Genomic DNA, 16,651 nt, shown 5'->3' on the forward strand with positions numbered 1-16,651 from the left:
TTTGATTAGGGTATTAGAAATCTGTGATTATGCATGTTTATGACGATTAACATAGAAGTAATAAATACAAATCATAAAAATGTATGATAAAATGAGGCCATCTGGCGGCTTGAACGCAAAATTCCCAAGAATGCATCCAACATGATAAATAAGGTTTTCACGATTATCTCCCTTGTTCAATCCCCCGGAAGTGGTATTTCATCAAAATGGCCGACGACATGTCACAAATGGATTATTATGCATTCAGTTTTCTCAGAGACAGTAGAATATCTGTAATATGGTGATTTTAGGGAAAATATCTTAAGGAACAATGGCACAGTGCAAACAGTCTGCACCGGAGTTTATCCAGAACACATTCAGTCCGCATGTGGCTGTCTTGTGTAGCAAAGATGCAGAGGTTTTGTGTCAGAAAAATAATTTGACTTTTGCTCAACTTGTTCAGCCTTTTTGTCGCTTAGGCACAGAAGGTAATGCGTTTATTTCATTTGAATATTCCATTGTGTGTCATTTTGTTGTTCAGAATACTCTATTTATCAAACTGATCACACTAGCCATGCCGTGTTTACAACCAATTCTGGCGACACTGAGGTGTAAAGGGGTGTGTCTACAAAGCCAAGGTGGTCAGTTCCATGTGATCATTAAATGAGTGTCATCTGTTAATTACTGTTGACACACTCACTTACAGTAGATATCCATTTAGAGTAGTTGATGCTAATATTTGGTTGTGATAGTGAAAATCATGCTTTTGAAATATTTATGATTGTATGTGATAATAATTTGGGGATCTGAACATGTTGTGAAAGACAGCAGTCAGCTGTTTCTCACAAACTATGAACATGCATAGAACCTTACATTATTCATGTTTGACATCCATTACTTTTTTAATATTCTTTGATAGATGTAAATATTATTCGATGAGAAAACCAGGAAGTAAAGCTGCCATATGCTTTCCTTATAATATGATTATACTACTGCTAATAAATTGTCAACAATTAAAAATATGTATATGACACACAAGTCTCCAAATCCCCTTGATCTATTTAGTCATCTTGTTCAAAAAGCATAGATTTCTTGGGTCCTATTTTAACCTGAAATCCCCTGAAAGCTTGAAGCTGTTTGGCCCTAGCAATTGAAGCATCGAATCAAAACATGTTAAACCTATCATTACTGAATGCTAACTGAAGACTTTGGAGGTTACAATAAGTGTATAATGTATTCCAGTGCAAAATTGATAAAACTTGGTGTTGAATTAGGTACAGTTGAAAACAAATTTTATTTTTTGGATATAATGTCGGGCCCTTATTTGTATTTTGCACCATAAAAAAAGATTTGTGTGTAAAAGTCCCCATGACCGCACTCTGAAATGAACACTGCTGCCTGCTATTACAAAATGTACAATACATCAATACAGCATGTACAGTTTATTGTTTCTCTCGTAATGACAGTGGGGCCTCGTTAGTACAATTGTCATGGTAACGAAGGGTAATTATTGATTGGAGCAAGTTATGTAGGATTCTATATATAGTATAATACTCTTTGTTTCATTTGGGTGATTAATCTGAATAGTTGATACAACCTGTACAAACAATAGCCATTATTGATTGGGTGAATTCCAGCATATGCTCCACCATTCTGTAGACAGGCTAGCTAATGACTAGTAATGTTGTACAAGAAATTAGAATGGTTTTGGTCGGTACATGTAGTATAACAGCAGGGATAGAAATAAACCAATAAAGACCAGCTTGAATAGCGATTATATATTGAATGAACAGCAATATACCCTAAAATATTTTTTTTTTGTCTTTTTTCTTTCCTTCTTTATCATGTTTATTTGTCTCAGCAGGTACAGCATATATATAGCATATGCAATGTAATGTGCCAGGGCGCTCTCAAAATTAGAAATAGGGGGCTCTTATTAGAGTATAATTTTGGTGAGAAAAAATATTGAGTTGAAAGATTGTAATTTTCGTGATTTATGCTGACAGCCTGAAATGATACAAAGGAAAGTCAGTTCTTATTATGCACGACAGTTATTTTTTCCAGAATTTAAGTGCCCATAATTAAGGTTGCATATAACACACAAGTGCATATTATACACAAATAAATACGTCTTGTGTACATAGATCAATCGGAAGGGGTGCTAATTGGGATTGTTCACTAGCCAATATATTAGCAAATATCGCTGTGGGTGCATATTTTGTGCATATTGGCTGCAGTAGTATGTGTCCAGTAAAGCCCTAACCATGCTATTGCCATCCCCAGTCTTTACCATGTTTTGAGGATGTTGACAAGGTTGAATGTGCTAGCTCTAAAATTGTCTGTTGTCATCATTCACTGGTATTCTCAGCATTTATTTGTCACTTCAGGGATTTATCACCGATTCCAAACTAAGGCCCTTCACTGGCAGACTGGGAAAACTCTTTTCAAAATTGGGATTTTTGTTAAAGTTGTTATTTTCCAAATATGGAGGTATTTTACATTGCATTCAATGGAATAGTGTAAAATACCTACTAAAGCCTTACTGATGCTCCTCTTTGGTCCTGTTATGAGTGGAATACAAGTCACTTCTACTAAGCCATAACATGACGGGTCACGGGTGGCCCAGTCGTCTAAGGCGCCGCGATTCGCTGTGCAGAGGTGTGTCCCTTGGGCACGCCAGAAACCTATGATTGTGGGTTCGAATCCAGGTATGCCCCGATTATGTTTCTAGGTTTGTCAGCACCATACCGGTGCTCGTGGGTTTCAGCGAAGTGGTAAACGTCTGAGACCTGCATCACTTCAGGCTTTCCTCCCACGTTAAGCTGACACGCCATGATATTACTGTAATACTGTTAAAAGCGGCGCTAAACCCCACTTACTCACTCATCATAAGATAGCTATGACTATAACTACATGTACATGAAGTGGGGAATTTGTAGTTCCAGTTTGTAATGACATTAACTTCAGACTTGGGCACAGATATCGAACTCTGGACTGACCTAGATAAATCCTTTCACTTGTCCAAAGCATGAGCCTGTACAAATCCATATTATAATGCTAAAATCTACTAGAACACATATAGAAATGATGAAAAGAGCCATGTTCGGTATATTACTCTCAAAAGTATTTAGCACAGACTGCACTTAATTAAACAACCCTTGAAGATCCAGGGCAGAATAGGTCTTCAGCAATCCATGCTTGCTGTAAAAAGCGTCTATGCTTGACATAAGAGGCGACTAACATGATCGGGTGGTATCCAAATTGTGTGGATGGATGCTCATGATGTCAATCACTGGATTGTCTGGTCCAGATTCGATCATTTACAGAGTGGGGTCATATACCGTACCATACCGTACCAAACAAACAAAGCATTAAGTTAAACATAAAATGCAGGGAGACATGTAGTTTTTGTCTAGTGTGCCAGGGGACACTCATATAGACGTGCCCAATTGGAATCAAGTTTCCCTACAAGAAGAAATACATTTGATCATCTTCTAACAAGGTTAGCTGTTGTAATTTAGAAAGTTTGCCACTTTCCTTTCATTGAGATTGATTATATTGATTATCCTTTTCAACTTCTGACTGCCCAGGTTTATTTTGTGAATCATTCTGCAGCGTTAGCAATTGGTGCTAGTCCTGCCAAACTGCCCTATAGTTAGCGTGGTTAAGGTATCATAAGCATGATAAGGACTAGTAGAAATTTGTTGTTTTTATGGGTTTTGCTATATGTCTTCATTATAAGGACTAAAGGGCTAAAACTGTTAGTTTCTGTCAGAGCATACTGTGTAATAACATAATTAGATGTGTTCATCATGACCTATGAAGATCCGGGGTAGAATAGGTCTTCAGCAACACATTCTTGCAGTAAAAGGCGACTATGCTTGTCGTAAGAGGCGACTCACAGGATCAGGTGGTCAGGCTCGCTGACTTGGTTGATGCATGTCATCGTTTCCCAATTGCATGGATCGATGCTCATGATATCAATCACTGGATTGTCTGGTCCAGACTCAGTTATTTACAGACCTCGGTCATATAGCTGGAATATTGGAGAGCGACGTTAAACAACAAACAGACAAATTAAACAAACATATGTTCATACAATCATTAACATGATTAACGTTATTAATTTCCATGTGTTTGTCCAGTTTTGTTTCAAAAGTAACTTTATCTCAGGTTTCATATTATATTCAGTATCATCATGATCATAAGCTATTTTTGTTAAAAGATATTCTTTGTACTGTTCAGGTACCAGGAACTTATTTTAACCATGCCATTGGGATAACGACCGTACCATCATGACCACTGACCATGTTGACACTCTAATTCAAGGAATTTGTAACCATGGTAACCCTGAAGTGGCTGTCAATAGTGTCATGATTAACATGTTGAAGTTCAATAAGTTTTGTTTCGTATTGATCATGCTGATGCTGATGTGGAGATTAATCATAGATCTACTTCACTTCAACGTGTTAAACATGTTCCTCAAATGTATTATTTTTAATCATTTTTTGCTTATCGTTAAGTTTAACATTGTTAAATAGGTGGAAAAAGCAATCATACAATATTGTATTGCCACACAGCTGATGCATTGTGCATTGATTTACACAGCAGGTGTAATGATCATGTGGATTCTAACACCACCTTGAATTTTGTCAATACCTTTTGAATATGGCGAAACTGAAAACATTATTGTAATTAAAACATGTAACATTGACCATAGGACTTTCAGTTCAGGTGAGCCTGTGAAGCTGAAACTTGTTAGGATGGTCCCTCCACAGCAGCCATGTTGGAAATGGTCATGTTTGCCCAATAACATGTTTAACCGAATGTTGCAAGTATTCCAGACCAATACATGTGAAAACATCATCAGAGCTACAGATAAGCAGCATATTTGCTAAAATACCCCCCCCCAAAAAAATATTCGAAACCCAGTTACTTACAATGAGCTTGCGTACAGAAACACTGCATTTAACATGTTGAATGAGTGAGTGTGTGAGTTTGGTTTTACGCCGCTTTTAGCAATATTCAAGCAATATCACAGTGGGGGACACCAGAAATGGGCTTCACACATTGTACCCATGTCGGGATTCGAACCCGGGTCTTTGGCATGACGAGCGAACGCTTTAACCACTAGGCTACCCGACCGCCCCTCATGTTAAATGAAAAACTCAAATGTATAAAAACAGCTCTTGAAAATACCCAATGACACTTTTTCAGCATGCGTTCAAAGGAGCTAATTTCCGAAAAACGATTCTGAGCTAATTTACTTTCCGAGTCAAGCCTATATATTTAGAATAGTCTTATACATCTAAAACATTGTCATTTTTTCAAAATCTAAAAATGTTCACTAATTTTTGGAAAAAAACAATAGAGTGATGAACAGATGAGTGAAAAAATATTGTTTACCCAACGAAGAATGTAAAAACCCACTTAAAATAGAAACCCTAGAATTAAAACTCAATTGCTCAAAAAGTTATCAGGAGCCCTGCATCATGTATCATTTCAAAGGGTGTAGGTATTATCGGTATATTGGTAAATTGAGGTTCATTCTTTCAAAGATATGTATCACAATATCATTTTTTCCTGCTTGATTTCAAATAGCGATTTTTATCATGTGATTAATGTTATATACTTGCCAAATACCTTCGCTGCCCAGGAGCGAGCATTTGGGGCCCCAAGATGGCTGTGTATTTGTTGACTGAGTAACATCATATTGTACCAGCATCTTATTTTGTTCCATTTATGAACTTCAGTTCATACCTTATTGTATCAAATTGCTTCTGAATTCAAAATTTAGAATTATACAATATATCATGATACGTATCGAATACGGCCTTGTGCATCGCAAAATATTGTGATACACTTCAGATCTCCAATACCCATCCCTGATCATTTCCATTTGATTAACTTCAATATCTGACAGTAAAACAAATAACATATTTGAACAATTTCAAACCAATACAATTTATTAAGATTTTAACATTGTTAGCATTGTTAGCATTGTTAGTGGTGTTTTTCATCATCCATTATTTTCTGCTTTGATTGGTCAGACCACCTCCTGGGTCGGGTCCTCGGGTCTTTGTTTTCATATATTGACCTCGTCATAAGTAATTATTTGTATAGCAAATAAGCAATGATCATGATGATATTCAGTACTCATAGCTCCAGATAAGCTGCGTATCTGCGTGAAATACGCATCAGAAATGCAGAAATATGCAGTAAAATATAATCCAAGCGTATCAAATACGCAACGAACATTACAGATACGCTACAAAAATAAAACTTGTGCGTATCATCAAAAATATTGTAAAGTAACCCTGCGTATTTGATTAGCAAATGAGCAACTTATATTGAAATTATAAGTTGGCATTCCGTCAACCTTGCCAAACTCATCATGATCATTTGCCATCACACTTTCTTGTGGAAGTATGGTGGTATTTTTGAGTCCTATAAAGCTCTTGAACCCACACGACACCAGTTTGCAGGGACTAGATGAATAGTGTTTTTAAATATTTAACTTAAATACCCACATGTGTAAAAACTAGTGGGTAACAGAAATACGCACCTAGAATAACTGATACCCAATGATTTTAAAATGCATGGGTAAAATACCCACAACACCAAAAGCTTATCTGGAGCTCTGGTACTTATCATGAACAGGACCCTGAGGCAGTGTATGCTTGTCTTACTGGGTGACGTTATGGAGTGAGTGGTCAGGCTCGGGAGTGTGTAGCATCTCTATCTACCCCGATGGCGTGAATCATTGCTCAAAATGTTAATCACTGGATTGTCTGTTCCAGACTTCATTATTTACAGGCCTTTGTCGTATAGCTGGAATATTGCTGAATGCAGAATTAAACAACTAACGAAACAACATGAACAAAAGGACTATTATTAACATAAGTGTTGAATATTGGTTGAAAAATCATGATAAATGATCCCAAGTAATCTATCATAATACATTAATAGATTGGCATCATGTTGCTTTGTTCAAGTTCAGGAAAACTAGATCACATCTAACAGAAACAAACACAAATACTTACTTCAGCACTATTATTTTTACAAAAAGGCGCTTTCCTCACAAATAATATGGAGCGACTCAACCTTCCAGGAAACAAAACTATCATAGGCTTGAGAGAGGGTGAAAATCGGTTTGTGTTCAAATCTGGAAAATTCGGTTCGATTGCTTGTAGGTGTTTCACTGGACACACTGACTATTGCTCTCTTGTTAATATTTCTTGCTTCATGTTCACATAGACAGCCTATGTGGTTTAGTGGATAGAGTGTCTGCCCGGAGAGCTGAAGGTCGTGGGTTTCAACCCAGACTCGTCATACCGAAAGATGTTAAAATAAGGTATTTGTTGTTACCCTGCCTGGTGCTCAGCATTAAGGGGCTAAAACAAGGACTGGTTGGCTCGGAGTCTGAGTGGGGTATTCATGTTAAACTGCAGCATGGTATCTCAGTGGGCTATCACTATAAAATCGGCATTAGTCCGGATTAGTACAAGCAGCCACACAAACAAACACATCTGCATGCACGTCGCTATATGAATGCAATAATCATGAATGCAATGTTCATATTGAAGAAAATGTCATTGTTGCATATATATACAACCATATTCTCCCACTCACCATTCTCTCCATGCTGACCAAATCAAAGCAATAATATTTCCCAACACTCCTGTTCTACAGTTCACATCAAAGACCCCAACAATGTGTCCCACTCAATCCACAACCTGCGTATCAGCACCTGTGACATGTCTGCCACGCCCCCTCAACAGGCGACCACCAAGAAGATGCTCGGTGATGCCGTGGCGGGATCACAGTTACAGACGGGGGATGGGGGGAGAGGAGCGGGCAATATGATGTCAGTTGGCAACTATGACCTGCAACTCCATGGTGAGTGTTATGTTTATAATAAATGTTAAGTGATGCTCTGGTACGATCAGGAGGGAGGAGAAGGGGAGGGCAATGTGATGTCACCTACAGCTCCTTGTGTAACACCATCCTTGTGTCTGAAGTCTTGGTGCTAAAGTTTCATAATTAACTTGGAAATTCTTAATGAAAATTATTGATTATTTTTTCAAACAAATTTTAAGCAGTAGACATGAAGGATTATTATCCCCCGCCACAAAGTTGAAGGGGGATATAGGAATGGGTGCTGTCCGCCGTCCTTTTGCCCATCCGTTACGTTGCCGGAGCAGAGCTGAAAAAACCATAAGGAGTATCCTAACCAAACTTGGCACATAGATAGGTCTAGTGATGAACTGGTGCCTTTTGATAATTTGGGATTTTTGAAAAATTTATTCAAGTTTCCATAGCAACGACTTTGACTTAGACTGAAAATGGTGGTAGTGCTTATTTCCAGAGCAGATCTTGGAAACGTACAGTATTTTTTTACTTGCACACAACCAAACATGTCATATTGGTGGGGGATATGAGTATTTCATGCTGGTTAACTAGTAAAATCTTAATGGAAATTATTGATTATTTTTTCTACAAATGTTAAACAACAGACAAGTGTGATGGGTTATTATTATTTATTAAAAATTTTAAAGGGAGTCTATAACATGTATAGGCCATAGCAAATTGTTCTAGTAAGTTCTTGTTCATCTGAAATTGCACGCTGTATGCCAATTTAGCTGTATATTAATGCCGTAATTATCGTAGTCTTAGTCTCAGTTTTCCATATGGATCGGATATGGGACCACACCGTCGTCACCCTTTACTTCAGAAAAGGTTTAGAACCAAGTATTTCTAATCATTTACAGATCGCCAAGGTAATTACCATTATTACCATTAGTTGGAGAAAATACAGTATGTTGATTGTATTTCAGCATCTACTCCATGGTTTGAGGCATACAGGGAATGTTTCCTCGATGTGATTGCCCTGTCAGACCACGAGTACCTGAGTCACTGTGTGGGATGTATCCTTTGTCTGGCAGACCACATGGAGGGGTGGTACTTGACTGTGTCGGCCACAGGGAGGGGTGGTACTTGACTATGTATGCCATGGGGAGGGGTGGTACTTGTCCACTGGGAGGGGTGATATATGACTATGTCAGCCACAGGGAGGGGTGGTACTTGACTGTGTCTGCCACAGGGAGGGGTGGTTCTTGACTATGTCGGCTACAGGGAGGGGTGGTACTTGACTGTGTCTGCCACAGGGAGGGGTGGTACTTGACTATGTCGGCCACAGGGAGGGATGGTACTTGACTATGTCGGCCACAGGGAGGGGTGGTACTTGGCCACAGGGAGGGGTGATACTTGACGGTGTCTGCCATGGGGAGTGGTGGTACTTGGCCACAGGTAGGGGTGGTATGTGACTATGTCGGCCACAGGGAGGGGTGGTATATGACTATGTCGGCCACAGGGAGGGGTGGTATATGACTATGTCGGCCACAGGGAGGGGTGGTATATGACTATGTCGGCCTCAGGGAGGGGTGGTATATGACTATGTCGGCCACAGGGACGGTTGGTATATGACTATGTCGGCCACAGGGAGGGGTGGTACTTGACTATGTCAGTCACAGGAAGGGGCCAGTTTGATCAACCTTAACCACTTCAAGGTATATTTGTGGCCTCCTCTGGTCAGAGTGACCCCATTGCGACCTTCACCAGCTTGACCAATCAGCAGCTTCAGCAGCAACAACAGTTTCCCAACAAGGTGCCGCGCTGGTTCTGTCCAGGAATACTCACCTACTACGTCCTCCTGCATGACGTCAGTGACGGCGAACTGCCCAGGTAAGTCAGTGCCAGACAGTGGTCTCTATATATGCTACATGAGTGTAGAAGTGGAGGTATTATAGAGCATTATTTGGAGTATTAGGGGGATCAGTCATTTGTTATTTAAGGGAATATGCGGAGGGCACCTGTAACTATGGCTGCTAATGGTCCTAAATAAGATGCACTTATTATGCAAAGTCATTTTATTATTTTGAAGTTAAGAAGGGTCATGGTTGTAAACACTCACATGGAGGGTTGGTCCAGATTGGGTTATTCTCAGGCCACCAGCATCATGTCATGTAGATGGAATATCGCTGAGTGAGGCGTTAAATGACAAACACACAAACATAACAAGGGGAAGTAGTTTCTTTGCTAAGTATCCAGTACATATTATCCAGTATATACTATCCAGTATCTACTATTCAGTATCTACTATCCAGTATCTACTATCCCATATATGTTATCCAGTATATGTTATCCAGTATATATTATCCAGTATCTACTATCCAGTATCTATTATCCAGTATATGTTATCCAGTATATATTATCCAGTATCTACTATCCAGTATCTATTATCCAGTATATGTTATCCAGTATCAATTATCCAGTATATATTATCCAGTATCTACTATCCAGTATCTATTATCCAGTATATGGTATCCAGTATCAATTATCCAGTATATATTATCCAGTATCTACTCTCCAGTATATATTGTCCAGTATCAATTAACTTGTATATGTTATCCAGTATCTAATATCCAGTATCAATTATCCAGTATATGTTAACCAGTGTTAATTATCCAGTATCAATTATCCATAATATATTATTCCCAAACCCTGATTTGTTGCACAGGGCGGAAGCTTACTACCAAAGCATGAAGACGACATTCGGGTCTCAGTGTTGCCACCTGCTCCAGATCAACTCTCGCTCCCTCCAGACTGTGGAGAACATGAAGCCTGAGGCCTCCCTCCCCGACCCCTGGAGTCAGTTCCTGCCCAAACCCCCCGAGGTACAGGTGGGTAGTAACACAAGGGCTGTATGTCCCCACAATATTCCCACACACACTTTCCTCCATTAATGTGGTCAACAATGACTGGGATGTGAAATGATGAGTATCTTGATCAGAGTTGAATATCATACCAACCATGATACATACAAGTGCAGTGAAAGAGTGACACTTTCATACACAAAACCTGCACTACAAATGTTTGCCATTTAGAGTTTCAAAATGGGCCCTTTAGGGCCAAGACCATCTTCCTGAGGCAAGGGAGTTAACTGACCATAAAAAGTCCAGTTTCCACCCTTGCCGAACTAGGCTAGTATTATGGAGTTACATTTTGGCTGGACTAACGAGTCTATGCATAGTCCAATCAAAATCGAGCACTGAAATTGAATTCCGGTTTGTAAAGTGTCATGCAGATTTCAGTCGACTGAAGGATTTGGAAACATGTGCACCGCTAACTCGTTGACAACAGATATTTTCTAAATCTTTTCATGTTTTTAATCAAGGTGCTCACGTGATTTGATACACTTCGCGATGTAAGACTCGTTTTATCACAATATAGATCTTGATTATCGATCAGATTGTCTTGACCGTGCGCCACAGTTTTGTTTGAAGCAAATGCAAGTGATACGAGAGGTTAAATCTGATTGGTCAATATGAGAGGCATAGAAAGGACATAACTCGTAATAGCTATTATACGATCGAGCCCAGGAATTCCAGCCTAGTTCGGCAAGGGTGGAAACTGAACTTTTAAAGTCAGTTAACTCTCTTGCCTCGGGAAGATGGGCCAAGACCAACATTTTGCCATGTGTTTTTTGGGGTTGTTTTCATGGACACTTTAATATTATAGGAATAGCATCATTTACTAAACACAATGTTCCAGGTATTATGATGTATTGTAGTACTTGTATTCTTACAGTTGCCTGTGTGAGTATTGGGATATATCCTGTAAGCAACTTGTACAATGTTAGGTTGTTTTGCTACTCGGGTACTATGATACCAATGTGTATAAATTTATTCCATACAAAGTTACAACACACACCCTGTGGAGACTTTAGGTTAGAATAGGTCCCCAGCGACTAAATGGACGAGGTGGTCAGGCTCAGTGACTTGGTTTATTGCATATTATCAAACCCTTATGGTGTGGGACTTTCAGCAAATGAGCCAAGTTACACCTTGAACCATCGTCAATCGTAGACAATTCTTACTTACACTGAGAAACTAAACAGGAGACATTTGGTGTAACATGCTCCCTTCTTCCAGCCGGTGAAATCCCACACGCCTCGCTACTTCATCACCTGGGTAAGTCCGCTGGCGCCCTCAGCCTGCATGTGGGGAGCATCGCCAGTGTCACACTTTCCATGCTTCCATCACTCGTGTGACACGTTGTCGTCGTTCAGCTTTCTCTGTTGCATGTTCACATCTTGGGGATATTTCAGCTTTCATGGAGACCTGTTTCTAACTGTAATTTTCTTGAGAAGTCTTCTGCGTTTCATCACCTCTTTTTCGGCTGATTTTCTTATTGAGGAGAAGTCCTTCTTTACCTCCGAACTTGAAACACGTTCTGCAACTCATGTTTTTGATGTGAATTGGCTTTTGTTTCATTACTGTACCTTTCATTTTTATTTCTGTATTTATTTTTTTACAATAGGTTGCTTGGTTACCTGACTGTGAAAAGCTACAGTGGTGCCATTGATATGTTTACTGTGTGATTCCTCCATGGGGATTCCAGGGCAGACTGGTCCTCTATGACTCATGTCTGTCAGCCTCCATGACATGCAGACTTCCGTTGTCCATGGACAGGCAGTCACACATACGAGCGACCCCCTCTCAGGTAGTCACTTGTATGTGTGACGGGGACCCGTCTCGCGTACATGTTACGGCCTGTAGTGTTGACTTCGTTGAGAGCATATTGTTGTACCCTGATGGCGTGGATCGTTGCTCATGATATCAATCACAGGATTGTCTGGTCCAAACTCGATTATTTTCCGACCGCTGTCATATAGCTGGAATATTGCTGAGTGCGGCTTAAGTCAACAAACAAACTAACCCCATGGATATTATAAGGGTAACGTTATTTTTCAGGGCATTATCATTTGCAGAAGCCTGAGGTCTTTCATTAACTGAAACAGTTGAAAAGATCGAGGGCTTCTGCAAATGATGCCCTGAAAAATAGCATTACTGTTATTATAGGTAAAATGGATAAAATTTGCTATCAAATAAAAATAAACGACAATATCGGTTTTGAAACAGTTACTGCAAAGAACACAAATTTCACTGACCCACATTTGCGAATATGGAAACGTCATAGAACAAACCAGATGAGGTATCTATTGAACATGACGTCACATTTCCCTGTCCCCATGACATCACCTAACAACGTGCGTGATAATGGCCCGTCGTCAAGCAATATGAGGGCATTATGAAGTTACAGTGGCCCCCTCATTTCTGATAACATACAGGTGGTTTAATGATAATTCTATCCATTTTAGCTATAATCAGTGTTACAGCCTCTGTGATGCAGCTTGAATGTCGCCAACTGCATCGTCAAACACATTTCTTACAATGAACAGGAATTACAGCAACCCATGTTGGTCATTAGAGGCGACTAAGTTGATTGGTTGGTCAAGCTCGGTGTAATGACCATGTAATGAATCGATGTTGCGGCCAGTGTCATGGACGGTGCTTATTTTAAGTTATTTCGGTTGGCTTAGCACTTTATTAAATGGCCACTTTTTGCAAAACTTTAACAATTTTTCACATTTGGCAAATTTGTTCATATCATTTATGATGTGCTATTAATGCAAACAGAAGTAGTGTTCAAAGTAGCATTAAGCGTGTCATGCTTATCAGCCTAGTAGCAGCATGTAAACATTAAACGTCAACGCCGTCAATGTCTCGAATACCCTCCTAAACCGATTTCACAAACCAGTCAGCAGTGAATATTATATGAATGGTACTCCGAAAATCAGTGATAACAGGGGTGTTTGTGAAAAGGGTAAGCATGCCCTGCCCTACCGGTAGCAGCAGCGACTCACACAGTTTGCCTAAGGAAGTCATACACACCGAGTTTCATACCAAATATTAGAGACCCGTGAAGACGCCGGGGTAGAATAGGTCTTCAGCATCCCATGCTTGACGTAAAAGGTGACTATGCTTGTCGTAAAATTTGGTTGATGCATGTCATTGATCCCAATTGCAGGGATTGATGTTCATGATATCAATCACTGGATTGTCTGGTCCAGACTCGATTATTTACAGACCGCCGTCATATAGCTGGAATATTGCAGAGTGCAGCGTTAAACAAAAAACCAACCAACCAACCCAATATTAGTGGGCATTCTCTTTAAATTGGACCTGTGAAGATCTATGTAGAGAATAGGTCTTCAGCAACCCATGCTTGTCGTAAGAGGCAACTAATGTGATCGGGTGGTCAGGTTTGCTGACTTGGTTGATGCATGTCATTGTATCCCAATTGCTTATGATATCAATTACCGGATTGTCTGGTCCAGATTCGATTATTTACAGACTGCCGTTATATAGCTGAAATATTGCTGAGTGCGGCGTTAAACAACAAACAAACAAATCTGTTTAAATTGTGTGGAATTATTGTCTCCCTTTTAGCATGTTTAGGGAGACCCAGGCTGCAGCAGGGATGAAGTGTTACTTTCCATATTGCTGCTTTTATTCTTTACACATTTAATATAATTATCAGGGTTAACATTACCATGAATATCCACCCAATAATAAATGCTAATGAAAGTTTTTCCAGTATGATGTATCAAAAAACATTGTGTATCACTAGTTGAAACAAGAATTGTAGATTTCATCTCTTGGATTGTGTGCGTATTTCTATCACCCAACATCTGTTGCTATTTTCCATGAATACATTGATGTGGATTGTATTGAATAGATGCAGCAGCTCAGGCAAGTGCATGATTGCCTGTTCATCCCAGCTTTTAATCTCCATTTTATTTCATGTGGAAATCCAGTCCATATTTTTATGATAATGCTGCATGTACGCTTCTGTAAAGAAGTGTGGTTCAGTTGGACACCCACCCCTTTTCATATCCAGTCCTTGTGGCATCTGAATCTCCAGTTCCCTGTTCCTGTTCCTGTTCCTGGCCTCATAATGCCATCATTTGGAGACGTTTAACATATCATTTCATGAATGTAATAACCGTGTCAGTTATGATGGGCAGTTCAAGGATTGGGGGACCACAATGGCTGCTGATAGATGCATGGATACATTCAGTAGTAACCATGGTTATGGTACTTTTAGTAGTAACCATGGTAACCTTGCTGATTGTGACTCATGTCTCATGGCTGTAGCAGGACCAGTGATGGTTCAAAGATCTGTGATAGAGCTCTTACAAGTTATGGAGCTGTGATAGAGCTCTTACACGTTATGGAGCTGTGATAGAGCTCTTACAAGTTATGGAGCTGTGATAGAGCTCTTACACGTTATGGAGCTGTGATAGAGCTCTTACACGTTATGGAGCTGTGATAGAGCTCTTACACGTTATGGAGCTGTGATAGAGCTCTTACAAGTTATGGAGCTGTGATAGAGCTCTTCCAAGTTATGGAGCTGTGATAGAGCTCTTACAAGTTATGGAGCTGTGATAGAGCTCTTACAAGTTATGGAGCTGTGATAGAGCTCTTGCTGATCTGTGATAAATCGGTGACATTGCTGTCATTTGGCTGTGATATTGCTGTCACATAGCTGTTATATAGCTGTGACAGAGCTCTTGTAAGTTATAGTGTTGTGATAAGCTGTGATAATGTTTCATGGCTGCGATATTGCTGTGATATAGTTGTGATGTATTTGTGATATAGCTGTTGTGCGATAACCACTGATGACATGAAAGCCATTCCCTCACAAATTCCATACTTTTTAACTATCAACTACAAACATAATAACTGCCCCATGAATTAATGTTTTCAAATAGAGGATAGATATTGAGTAAAGTTCTTAACCATGTTAACTGTGTTAATATTTATCAAGGGAATATTATATATATATATACTACTCAAAAGAAGTTAAGGATCACCCGATTCTTTCTTATTGGTAAAGTTAATCTGTCATGGCATGAGAGATTAACTATTGTAATATGAAAGAATCAGGTGATCCTTAACTTCTTTTGAGTAGTACAGTCGTGCCCCGCTTATACGGACTTCAGATATCCGGAAACCTCGGTTCCCGGACGATTTTCATTTAAAACGAAATAATTACTATAAATTTACCCGTATATACGGAAATTCAGTTTCCGGAACCGGACGGTCATTTTCATACACAAAACACTGAAATGCACACAAAATTGTCTCACTTATCCGGACAATACACTTCCGCTGGTGGTAATTCTTTGATTCGTGAGAAGTCAATTAACCAAGTGACACATTATTGATTAAAATTCAAACCTCAAAATGTGGTAAAGTTAAAACTTCCATGACAGACTTTTTGAAACGTGTATGAATAAAGATTGAGTGGATGTATCTGTTTGTTCTGTCATCTGTCATGAGTTGAATAATTGAAGGGAAGTAACTCTTCCAGTAAGAAGCTGGTTTCAGTTATACGGAAATTCGTTTATACGGACGAATTGTGAAATGACGCAAGTGTCCGTATAAACGAGGCACGACTGTATATTTATTTTCTGAAATGATGTAAAATATGGATCATGTAGAGAAAGGTTAGAATGCAAGTGTAAACAGTTACTGAGATGATCCCTACATTTAGGTAGACACACATGAATAACAACTTCTTTAGTTTACTGTAATGGCGTCTTTCCTGTATTGATCCTTGCTGACAACGGTGTAAGGACCTATACCGAAACGTCGCCATTACAGTCAAATACAGTTGTCATCCGTAAAATTGAGTCTTCTTTGCCATCCGAAATGCCTTTCAAACTATTCCCCACATTTACCTCTGTACATACAGGATAGAG

General features: G+C 39.4%; 1 protein-coding gene across 6 annotated transcripts in view; it reads left to right on the plus strand.

Annotated features, from left to right (window-relative positions):
* The first annotated feature begins 201 nt into the window (after positions 1-201).
* The window catches only part of LOC139454518 (trafficking protein particle complex subunit 8-like), a 43,406-nt gene continuing 26,956 nt past the window's right edge, over positions 202-16,651 (plus strand). For 3 of the 6 annotated variants that reach the window (XM_071236279.1, XM_071236280.1, XM_071236281.1), the window contains exons 1-6: positions 202-467; positions 7,672-7,878; positions 8,817-8,906; positions 9,549-9,723; positions 10,559-10,721; positions 11,973-12,011. In XM_071236279.1, coding sequence (XP_071092380.1) covers positions 311-467; positions 7,672-7,878; positions 8,817-8,906; positions 9,549-9,723; positions 10,559-10,721; positions 11,973-12,011 — 831 coding nt within the window. In that variant the 5' untranslated portion in view covers positions 202-310. The remainder of the gene's footprint in view (positions 468-7,671; positions 7,879-8,816; positions 8,907-9,548; positions 9,724-10,558; positions 10,722-11,972; positions 12,012-16,651) is intronic. The other 3 variants (XM_071236282.1, XM_071236283.1, XM_071236284.1) reach the window with 3 other exon arrangements.

The sequence above is a fragment of the Haliotis cracherodii genome, unplaced genomic scaffold (assembly GCF_022045235.1).
Source record: "Haliotis cracherodii isolate W230 unplaced genomic scaffold, xgHalCrac1.p SCAF_10, whole genome shotgun sequence".
NCBI classification, from domain to species: domain Eukaryota; kingdom Metazoa; phylum Mollusca; class Gastropoda; order Lepetellida; family Haliotidae; genus Haliotis; species Haliotis cracherodii.